Source organism: Austrofundulus limnaeus, unplaced genomic scaffold (genome assembly GCF_001266775.1).
Source record: "Austrofundulus limnaeus strain Quisiro unplaced genomic scaffold, Austrofundulus_limnaeus-1.0 Scaffold2, whole genome shotgun sequence".
Classification (NCBI taxonomy): Eukaryota; Metazoa; Chordata; class Actinopteri; order Cyprinodontiformes; family Rivulidae; genus Austrofundulus; species Austrofundulus limnaeus.
This window is the reverse complement of record NW_013952404.1, coordinates 8670573-8682757: the sequence shown is the minus strand read 5'-3', so window position 1 is coordinate 8682757 and position 12185 is coordinate 8670573. Positions and strand designations below refer to the sequence as shown.

General features: G+C 37.0%; 1 protein-coding gene across 5 annotated transcripts in view; it reads right to left on the bottom strand.

The window, feature by feature from the left end:
- myo6b (myosin VIb) overlaps window positions 1–12185 on the bottom strand; it is a 38109-nt gene that overhangs the window by 24727 nt on the left and 1197 nt on the right. For 2 of the 5 annotated variants that reach the window (XM_014014613.1, XM_014014639.1), the window contains exons 2-12: window positions 9134–9281; window positions 5938–6007; window positions 5766–5839; window positions 5259–5388; window positions 4626–4731; window positions 3984–4039; window positions 3796–3893; window positions 3540–3704; window positions 2439–2519; window positions 1579–1587; window positions 363–543 (exon numbers count right to left, since the gene is read on the bottom strand). In XM_014014613.1, the coding sequence (XP_013870067.1) occupies window positions 363–543; window positions 1579–1587; window positions 2439–2519; window positions 3540–3704; window positions 3796–3893; window positions 3984–4039; window positions 4626–4731; window positions 5259–5388; window positions 5766–5839; window positions 5938–6007; window positions 9134–9250 (1087 nt within the window). In that variant the 5' untranslated portion in view covers window positions 9251–9281. Of the gene's footprint in view, window positions 1–362; window positions 544–1578; window positions 1588–2438; window positions 2520–3539; window positions 3705–3795; window positions 3894–3983; window positions 4040–4625; window positions 4732–5258; window positions 5389–5765; window positions 5840–5937; window positions 6008–9133; window positions 9282–11797; window positions 11868–12185 lie in introns of those variants that run through there. The other 3 variants (XM_014014632.1, XM_014014646.1, XM_014014621.1) reach the window with 2 other exon arrangements.

Sequence of the window (12185 nt, the reverse complement as noted above, 5' to 3'; positions counted from 1 at the left end):
CAGTTTCAGTGCGCCGGAGGACGATGAATGAGACTTTTTGTTGGACCAGAAACTGTTAAAGAAAACTACCAAAACTAACTACCATAACTTCATTTCTGGACATTTATGGTTTGATTTCTTTGTATGTATGGATCACTTGGGTTGTTACCGACATCTGGTGAAAATTTCATGTCATTAGCACCTCTAGTAATACACTGTATTTACTGAGAAAAATGMTGACGTGTTCAATACTTATTTTATCCGCTGTATATAACCTAAAAAGGATAAATAAATCATGACAAAGCAATGATAAAACCTTTAAAGTTACACGTATAAAGCCAAAAACAAAGCTAAAATATTTGTAACTCTAGCTTCAGCCTCACCCGAGGAGCTCCCCGTTTCTTCAAAGTCAATGTTGCCCAGATGCAGGACTCCAGCAACGACCCTGAAAAGGTCCAGCTTCTCCGTGTCATTCAGACCAATCTTTTTCATGGCCCCACACATCCTGTTGAAGTCTCCGTGGTCGTCGAGAAGGGGGTCTTTCAGGGCGCCCCCCTTTTGATGCTGCAAAAACACACCTGGCAATCAGAACCTCCAAAGAGATAAGGTGTTTAGTAATTCAGTTCAAATCAAATCATTTACTCAAACAGCATCATTTGTTATCTTTTAGCGTTAATTGTCTTGATGAGATGAGTTGATCTGATTTTGATGTGAACTGAACCACAAAATGAAAAGAAGAAARTGAAAAAGCTAAATGTTTTCCAATAATACTCCACCACCAAGAGAAAAACACAAAGCTCCCCGCTTTAAAAGAAACAGTAGATTTACTTCCACATGCCATGATAAGCAAAGATTTATGACAGAATTATTGCCATACTTAGAAGAATTGAGGCATAAATGTAAAGGATTTTAACTAGAATAAGAAAACCAATTTAGGGGTGGCTGAGGCTGAGTGGTTAGGGGAGTCATTCTCTAATGAGAGAGTTGGCAGTTTGATTCCATTGATATTCAGTCAAAGCATCTCTGGGCAAAACTTCGAACCACCACTGCCTCTGATGTGTGCCCCATCAGTGTATGAATGTGGTTTAAAGCACTGACTAGTCTCCATAGAATGATTTATACAGATTAGCTTTGTAGAGTGCTMTGTGAATGGATAAATGAGGAGCTACAGTCCATTTTACCTGTCAAACTTAAAGATCAATTATATGCTYAAAAAAATAATTATGAGGCTTGCACAATTCAACTGTGTTTATGGCTCTGAATACACCACAATGTTACAAACTACTCTGAAGAACTGGCTTGAAAGAAACAGAATGAGTTTTTTTTTATAATATTTTAAAAACAAATTTCAGAAGTAAGGAGATTTCAAACAAAAATCTTTTGATYACGCAGCCCTGATTTGAATGACAAKAAACAGCTGAACGATCAAGCACTTTAACTACCCAAATAAATCCAAACGCGGCATGCAAATGCAGAAAAAGAGGAAGTGTCCTGTTTGTCCAACAAACAGGAACTCACACAGGTCGAGCATTTAGTCTAGGAAAGAAAATACATGAAAACTAAGGGAGCATAGAACCCAAAAGAGAAGAGAAACATCACCTTATTGTCCTGTATAAAACACAGACATGTAGAAGAACAGACAGTTAGCAATGTGATAGTTGAATTACACCTACAGCTTCACAAGGTAAATGAATGAAATATAAAAGTAAGCTGTGATGAAACTACTGAATTTGGATGAGAAAATTCTTCAATCTCTGACTTTGATAAAATAAAGAATATTTTAAACTCCTATTGCTACATACTGTATATTGCCTTGGTAGCTAAGAAAGATGTGGTTTGTTTATAATTTAGTGCATCTGCATCACTGCTGTGAACACAAAATTGAACATGAAAATTGCATTTTTAAACCCCGTTTCATTTTACTTTTTAATATGAAATATGGTAGCCTGGTTTAAACCAGACCCTGTCCTTCACTTTGCTTCGTACTAGGGTCTGGACTTGATGCATAGAGAAGTGATTCTTGCAGGAGGCGTGGCCTCTGCTGAAGTTTAAAATGATTGGATCAGTTGGCTGCGACGTATGTCGCTGTGACGGAGGCTAAGCTAAGAAGCTAACCGGAAATCGCGTGCGCTGTAAACAACCCTACTGAGAGGAGAGAAGTACCGAGCCGAACGAGACGACTGTAAATGAGAGCTGCTGCTTTGTCAGATGAATTTATTTTAATTTGGAAGCCTTATCAACACAGACTGGCTTCATTCACTTCCTCCACTGCCGTATGCTAAAATAACGACCAGACACTGCGCAGAAAGTCGACGTCGTTCAAAACTCCGCCTTCTGTTTTTTGATTGGCCCAGGTAAAATAAACTACAGTAAACATGAAATTTATTTTTAGTAAAAATAAAAAAAGTGTATACAGTCTTGGATAAGAATGACTAAACCAAGAGGGAGGAAGAGATTACCTCCGAACTCTTGCGGCTCTGCAGTATTTGTMTATCAGACTCTTTACTGGCAAAGTATCTGGTGCATCCTCGATTCAGATACTGAAAAAGAAAAAAAAATTGAAAATCAATAAACATATTCACTATTCTGGTYCATTTAACTCATTCTTGGTGACAAATCTACAGAGAAAATGTATGTTTTCACTGTTCTGCTTTACAAACAAGTTGACAAATTGCATAAAACCAYTATTTCTATTAATGTGAGTGGTGCCTCGTGGGTTTGTGCTTCTGCTATTTGCTGACTTGATTGAACATGTAGYAGAAAATAAAGCTGTGGGATAAGAAGTTAATGCTGAATTTGTCCCAGTGGAGATGATAATAGAAGGCAAAAGTGAACTCAATCATGATATATTSTTCAATGGGGAAACTTAATGTCAGTCAATGGAGGTTTATATTATGTGAAGAAAAATCTGTGTTATGGCCTCACTGAACTGCAGACCAGTAGTGCTCATAAAATGTRACAAACCATCAACAAGCAAGTAAAGAAAAGATCAAAATCATCTTTTCTGTTGTAACAAAAAGAAGACAACTTAAGTTCAGATTTCAGTTTGACTGCAAATAAAAAACTTAAATTATTGGTAGCAACATACAATAGAGTGTGGTACTGACCTGATGTGTACTTGGTACTTACTGAGCACATACCTGAAACTTATCAAGTAAATATCTGGTACTCATGGGGTACCAGGAACGCACCATATACTGTACATACTCAGTAAAATCAGGGAAACAATCACGTCATAACATATCCTGATCCATGTAGGTACAACGTATATACCCTGTGTATACCAGCAAAGTACCAGTTAAACACCAGGTACATATTGATAAGTACCAGGTATGCACCTTGTAAGTACAGGGTAACAAGTTACTTCATAAAAAAAGCCTAATCCACATATTTACCAGGTATGTACATTACCAGGTACATATCTTGTAAGTACATAGCTTTATTATCAACTTCTATCAAAGTATCTGATATAAGATTTTGGTTCATATCACTTTAAAAGGTTTTATTTTCCTGAGAAATCATATCTCTATAAGCTTATATCTTTATCTTTGCACACTGACCCTAAAGTTATCTGGAGAGTCCAGGTGTAATTTCTTCTTTAGGTCCTCCGAGGCACCGGCGCACAGTCTGTAGAAGATGTGGTAGTTCCTCTCATCGTTACTTTGCATGCAAATCCTTGACTTCTCCAACAGATAGTGGGAGACAAATCCTCCTACGACAGCATTCTGGTGGCACACAAAGCACATTTAGTTCCAAATACAAACTTTATTTAGAGTATAAAACAAGCCTAAACAAAATAAAGTCATCCCCACTAACTTTTTCATTAAAGTGGATTTCTACAAACTTCCCGAATCGACTGCTGTTGTTGTTCCGGACGGTTTTCGCATTCCCGAAGGCCTCGAGAAGCGGGTTTGCTGAGGCATAAAATGGAAAAAAAGGAGCACTTATAATTAGACCATCTTTAATGAATGCAGAGATAAGTCACAATTTTGGTAACACAATACCTTCTACGATTCTCTCATCAATATCCTGACCACTTCCATATGTTGTCGTCAGATATCTGCAGGATGAGAGTGAAAAAAAAAATAAAAATAAACAAGACAGCACCAGAACTGTTTTCACTTGCAAAGCAGCTATGCTTACTTGATATTCAGCAGCAGTAGCAATAAAGAAGTACCTGCCATAAAGACAAAACATATTTCGCTACTAATTTGACTTTTAAACTTGTTAAGAGTCATATTATGATGTGATGTTGAACTTATTAGCCACCTATAAACCTACCTTTGTTACTTTACAGGCCACCTACAGTACAAACACTGCCTTTACTGAATAGATCGGTGTGCATTTGCATTGACTTGTGTACTTTATGCACGGAAATGAGTAGTCATGTTGGTTTTGCAGCTTGGAGTCTGAATATTTAATTATGTATCTCTAACTTGAGTAAAAATGTACTTTGAAAAAAACTAATATAAAATGTCTGAGTAAAATACTGAAACAAAGTTAAAACCTGAAACATTAAAAGGTTTATGATTTTATTTTAGGCTCACAAATCTTCTGAACTTCAGGGACAAGTAAACTAAACTAACTGGAACTAAGTTATTTAAATCACGAAGAGGAGAAAAAAAATAAAAAGAAAAAAGTTATACCTGAGAACAAACTTGGTGTTTTCAGTCTTTCCAGCACCAGATTCACCAGATACGATGATGGATTGACTCATCTTTAAAACCTTCATGTCCCTGTAGGCTTTGTCCGCTGTAATAAACATAAAACATTATTTTTAACAAAAGCAAAGTGACAATTCACAATGAGAACTGAGCTTCGCAGTTTTCGCATCTAACATGAAGTCGGTCCTGCTATATGGTGCGGAAATAAGAACAACTATGAAGACAGCACAAGAGTCAGGTCTTTGTTAAATGCTGCTTATGAAGAATTTTGGGAATTGGCTGGAAGATTAGAGTAAGAAATGAGGATTTATGGAAATATACAGGGGAAGAAACTATGGTAAGTCAAACAGTGAGAAGAAAATGGAGCTGGATTGGACATACTCTGMGAAAGCCCACCAATAACGTCACAGCAGGCTCTGTTTTGGGATACACAGGGTAAAAGGAACATAGGCCAACTGAGGAACAGTTGAAGCGATGTAGAGAGATGAAGGGACAGGGCTCATATGGAGTGAACTAGTGCACATTTGGGCTATTTTTATTTCTTGAGCAGGATGTTTAAAAATATTTAAACTGTTACCTTTAAAATGTACCTTAGCCCAGATAATAAGCTCTCACCTATAGCATAAACGTGGGGTGGCAGAGTGCCCAGTGACCTCCCATGATACGACTTGATGGCCTCAGGACCATACAGTTTAGGTATATCGTAGTACGGATTAACAGCTATCAGGATGTTAGCCACGTACGTCTGCAAGAGAAGTAAAGAGAAGCAGAATTAGAGTCGCAGTAGTTGAATTATTTAGGTCTTTGTTAAATCAACAAAGGTGAAAAAGACCCTGCTGAAGACTGGTGGAACTTGTTTTCATGATTTGCATTTTTTTTCATCAACCAGCTGTTTCTAATTTCCTAAATGGAGGGATTGAGGCAAGGTAGTCTGACTCTTGTCTAGCCGTTCCCCACCTCGTTACCAGCTGGATCTTTTTCTCCAGGGATCGTTTCTGCTCCACAACCTGCTATTTGATCTAATGGGACAGCTAAGCCTTTAGCTCACATATAAATAGGACCACAAGGTGTATTTGAACTAAAGAAGTTCACGTTAAACAGAAGCCAAAAAAAAAACCTTACGTAAATGAGGTTCTTGTTGTATCGCACTTTCACATTGTTGAGAAGAGTGGCTTCATTTAGGTACATAAGAGAGCCTGGAATGAAAAAAGAGAAAGCACACAATCAAATCTAACAGAACAAAATCAAAACWATTTTTTTATTTTAAATGAAAGTCAGTCTTGTAAACACTTACAGTTGTCGTCTACATATTTGTTGACGTCATCCTCAGCRGGGAAGACGTAGTTCATGGGAGCAAGAAAAGTCTGTAATATAAATTGACTTATTGTAACACCTATATGTAGTCATGCAACGCAAAACTAATACTGCTTTCAATCTGTGCTGAAATTGATGTACAAGTTTTTCATTGTTTGCATTAAAAAAACAGAATGTAAGTTAATTACATATCAATAACACAGAGAATGTCACATGGTGTGACATGTTCACAGGCTGAGGTAGCTGCTGGAGCTCTCAATCTTTTGTACAAAAGTCTGAGTTAATGGAAATAAACTCAATGGAACAAGTCAGCTGTGAGAGAAACAAGGAGGGACATGGCAGGGTGATGAATAATTTGGTGGGAGAGCAACAGGATCTGAACACCTGACTGAGTCAGTGTGTGTTCAGGARGATGCTGAAGCTTTGGGATCATTTTTGGGACCAAATTATGTCACATTTTTATTAAAGAGAAGCCTCACATTCAAAATGAAATTAGCCTCAGACAATGTAAGTGTCGCCTATATATACAAAAAGAAGTGGGTGCCATTATTCCTGCAGTATATTCTAATTTATTAAACTGTTTTCCCTCATTATATTTAATGGTCAGAACACACTTTCTGCTGTGTAATAATACAACTGGTTGTCAGTGTGAACGTGATCCACTGCACGGCGATGCATGATTTATTACCACAGACAGCCGATGGTCATAAACAGAGTGAGCTTTGTGTGCTTGTTGCAGGATCTTGGCACAAACACCTACATGTTGATCCACAGTGGCAATTATGTGGAAAAACGCTGAACCAATAAAACGGCTTGAAAAAAAGGCAGACAGGCTGACGCACTAACGAGTCTCAGTTCTGTGCAGAGAAAATGGTCTTTGATAGTTTTTTTTATAAATCTATTAAATACTTTATGTGATGATGATCGTTAAAAATGTATAGCTACGGAAATGAAAACACATTTCCATTTAACTTATAAAGCTCATAACAAGCTCTTTTAAAAGGAAAAGTCTGATTTAAAAGTTTATCAGAACGTTACTAATCCAGCTTTTTGTTGATCTGTTGCAGCGCAGCAGATAAATAGKTTTTTTGTTTGTTTGCCAGTATTGCAGATACATCCCAGTAAAAAATGTTTTTCATAGCATTTTACTTTCTTGAACATGAACAAAAATTAAACGATTAAAGTCATCCTTCAGTGATCATTTTTGACTTGAGATGAAACAGCACTTAAACAAAAAGCGACACAACTTTGGCAAGCAATTTTAACATAAAATCAGCTTTACCACACTTATATTCCTGATATCTGAAATTGGTTTATGATTAAAGTATTATAGATTTTATATAAGATAATGTACTGTATATGGTGACACATGTTTGGATAATTTTTCAAATAAACAAACATTCAACAACAAGTCTMTTTTAGCAGGTAAGAAAAAATAAATAACCTTTGCAATTAAAAACTTACAATTTCTTAACATTTATTGATGGTACCATCATGGTCTGTCCTGCTCCTGTGCAGAATGATAAAACTGTTTCTTTACTAAAACCTCTGTAACTTTGCTCTAGTTTATTTTAACTGCATGAATCTTTGCACAGGTAATGTCCACGTGTGGATTTATGGTTTTCAAGAGTTTCTAGCCGTCTTCATTATGGTTTTAAATGTGTTATATACTGTCTAATGCAAAAATTCTTCAGGTGGGAGGGAAAAATAAATTCTGTTCCATCATTAATATCTCTAAAACATCAGCAGCTGTTTTAACACTTACATTTCTGATGAAACCTCCCATGTTAGCTTTATTTTGATACCAAGATTAGTTAAGTAGAGTTTGTAAATGCCGAGATACACTCAATTACATTTCGGCATGTATTTCTTTCAAACAAAAACATAGAGAAAATCCCTTGGGGCTGAAAAGGGTAAAGATAAAGTAAATGTATTTGTGGATATCCGATATAAATATTTGACTAATTCCATTTAGATTACAGAGACCTTGAATGCAAATAATGACTAGGCAAAACTTAATTAGAGATGTAATTGTGACTAGTCAGAATTCCTTTTTAGATATCTCCAAATAAATCTAAGATATCGTGAACATTTTTTCATCTACATGGCTTTTCTTTTTAAGAWATCTTGAATTAACATTTCGACTAGTCAAAACGTCACAGATTTACGTAGCATTTRGGCAGAAAGTTTTGAAGACATTTTAGCTTTCCTAAGCCGCTATAGCCTTACTTGCTATTCAGTGATCTGCAGTGTTAGATGAGTGCAAGTCATGTTTGTGTGTTTTAAAATGATTTTTACTGCTGCAGATCGGCATGACTCAAAAAAAGTTGATTAATTTACTGTCTGTTATTGACGTCAACCAAAATTCTGCAGGCAACTGTTTGGACAGCTCAGTGGCGGCGGGGGTGGGGGACTTACACGCAATTTCTTACTTCAGATATTTAAAATTTTTATTTTGACTAGTCATAACTATGTTTGAGATATCTGGAATTGTAATTAAAGTTGGGCGACCCTTCAAATGACAAATTTGGTGATGTCATTTCAGATATCTTGGATAACATTTTGACTAGTTAAAAATCGTTTTAAGATGTCTTGAATTGTTATTCTGACGAGTCAGAATTCAAACACAGGTATCTTAAATTACCATTCAGGATAGTCAAAATGTAGCTGCTTTTAGTTAAAACTCATTTTTAGATATCTAGAATGTAATTACAGATAGACAGACAAAGACGTTTTTATGTTAAAAGGGCATGCCATACTCAGTTGCTACTGAGCATGTCTGCTGTAACCATCAGAGGGCTGCTGGCTGCAGACACGTGATGACTCAGGTGTAACAGGTGGCCATTATCTCCTAATGAGCTGCTCCCACTCCAGGCAACGCTATCAGCACACCTGCTGCTGCCCTTTACTTATTTATGTTTTTGTACATGCGGTCTCTCATGTTTCTSGCATTTCATGCGCTGCTGTGCTAACGCCTTCCAACCCCAAATCACACCCACCTGGAACAAAACTGTCACTTTTTATTCAGGATACCCATCGCACATGCGTTTGTGTGTTGAGTGCAGAGTGATGAGTCTTTTGGGATTAAAGCAAGACAATGTTTTGGTAATGYATGTCCAGTTTGCTTGCAAATCGAGAGAGACGGTTTGTGTGTGCGCTTGTGTGCGGTGACCCACCTTGCCCTTCTGGTTCAGTGGTTCTATGGTGAGTGCGTCGGCTCCTATGTCAATGATCGTGCCCAGCTGGAACCCCTCAGTGGGGTGGGGCGCCCACACCGGCTTACCGTCCTCCATGGCTCACCGTCCGTCKGCACAGCCACACCAACTGTGAAAAACGGGGCAGGAAGTGAAGGATGGGTACAACAAGATACAACAAAAATAGACACACGTTTTCAGGAATATGCAAATKCGGAGACACGGCTTAGCATTTTTCACAGCAGCTCCTAAAACTGAGCAATAGTCAAAACTCCTCTCGTTTTATATTTTCAGTCCCGTTCTGAGACACATTGTTGCCAGTAGTGCTACTGCAACAGGATAAACAGTACATAATTTCTTACCWAATGCTTAGAATAATATTAATTTATATAATCACAGTTTGTACAGCCCATCWTTTAATAGAAATCTAGCATTCCTAGAAGGAATTCATGTTACAAGCTACAATTGTACATTGTTGTATTATTTGTGTGAGCCTGGACCAGCTGCTGTCTGCTTTATTTTCCATTAACCTGTTATTCCCTCGGCTGATCTTATAAGATGGGATTTCCCAGTGGAGTGTGACTGGAGATTTTTCCTGCAGGGTTCCTATAATCCCTTGATGTGAACAATATAAACCCCAATCACCCCCCGAAACTGTCCAGTTAATTCTAAACCGTTCAGTCTACAAGCCAAGTTAAAGCACAAAACATGAGATTTGAACTAACAGCATTTGAAGTATGCAAAATTCATAAATGCCAAAGGTTCAGTGACAACCTATGCATTTTTATAGAACCTCATGCATAATACGTGCCGTGTAAATAACAACTTCAAGTTCATGTTTTTTATTTATTTTTTAAGGAGATAGAAAAGTCAAACAAGCTGAAAACAAGCTTGTGTTACATATACATATTATAAATATTTWAAAAAGTGATTTGGGATACTTAAAATCATTAGGTACTAAAAAAAACCACCAAAAAGTTTGGTGGTAATACATGATGCAAACTGGTACATATCTGGTAAGTACCAATTATGTACCAATTACACGCTGCTTTACCTTTAAGTACTTGCCAKGTACTAACATATTACATACCTAGTACTTACAGTGCACATACATTACTTGTTACTAATTGGATATGAGCCTGGTACCTAGCAGTTACAAACCTGGTTTAATTGGTACATACCTGATATTTACCAGTTGCTACTTACAAAGAACACACTTCTTACTTACCGAGTACATACCTGGTACTTACCTGCTATGTACCTAGTTTAATGTACCTCTTAATTCAGATTATGTATCTGTTATTTGTTCTTATAGAGTACTTACTTGGTATATATCGCATGCATATCAGATACTAGAAGTTTATTTATTTCTAATAAAAATTATGCATTTCCATGAACTGCCGAGAATAAAAACAAATCCCAGTTTCTACTGGTGAAAAACTGAGAGTTGGATGTGTGACCGAAGATCCTTCAAGTTCCTCACAGAAGCTCTGGTTTAATGAGTTTCCAGCCTGGTAACAACTAAATTGATAAACTAAGTTAACTGTTGATTCAATTTTATCCAACAATCTTCAATAATTTCTTCAAACCAGGACAAACTCCGGAAGATGAGAGAAAACATAAGAGAAAAAAAAGTGTTTATGAAAACTGCTGAACCAGGTTGAAATTCATTAGATAAAATTGAATTTGCTTTAAGTTAAATCCATTTTTTTGTCAAATCAGTACAGTAAAAAAACAATATAATATAATATGCTTCTATAGTCCCTCTAGAAACTTGTTTTGGACCCAGCACTGTTTCATCACATCTCTTCAGAAAAGATCCACACAAAAACTATTAAATAAATCTGACGCAAACATGAACCATCAAGTTATGTCAGGATAATTAGTGACTCTAAATTGTTCCTAAGAATGAATGTGAATAGTTTTTCTCTGTGTCCCTGTAATGAACTTGAAACCTGTCCAAGGAGTATCCRTCACACAGTGACTGATGGACATTGGCACCAGCAACCCCCACGAGTAGTGGGTAAATATAATGGATGGATTTAACCAGGTGCTTTAGAAAAATGGCAAAAACTTGTAACAGAACAAATCATTCAGGGTCAACAATGACTGGAGCCCTAAAATAAAATATAAACCTTATCATGAGAAAGATTCTGAGCAATATTCAGTTATAATTCGAACCAAATATCTGTCTTCATTTAATTTACTCTTTGTTAAACTAATTCTATGAGCAAACCCTTACAGGGAAATAGAAAACAGAAAAAAAATAAATCAACTTCTTAGTCTTTCATCCACAACCTTGAAGTGTTAGATCAGAACTGCTTTGAGAAGTTTTTTTTTTTTTTTTTGTTAGACGCTGATAATGACAAAGCAACACCAAAGTTCACAACGTCACTGTGAGGAAAAAAAGCTCAGCTGAATTTTACATGAAAACTAACATGACTACACAACTTTCACTAGGGCGGAAATACTGAGTACACTATCCTGGATGACATGTTAATGTTCCATAAAATCGTTTTCATTCACAGAACATAAAGCCCAACAAAATGTGCTCAGAGCTGRACACTCTGCTCTCAAGGTCACACTCCATCTGGGACTACACAAAGTCTGTCCAAAAGTCTACACAACAAAGACAAGTTGCCTCACCTCTAATCAAACTGAAACCAGTCCCTCATGAGAAACTTTGACTCTGCAGACTTCAATCCTCTTAGGATTTGACCCTAATCCAATGAGGTGAGGCGCTACCATAGACCGATGCCCAGCCAGTGGAAATCAGCCAGCAGCGTTGGGGACAATGCAAATCAGAGGAGAGCAAGAAACACAAACGCACGGACACTGGCTCAGAGCTACAGCAGGACACACAGAACACGCCTCTTATTTCCTGCCACTTGTTTCCCGTTCTGTACCAGGCCAAAGGAACATGGAAACTGGACTGGACTGCTGGGTAAAATTAAAGATATACTCAGAGCTTCCACTTTTAGGGTGTATCCAATATTGGAAAACTGTTAAGGACAGCCAGTGGACTATATATATA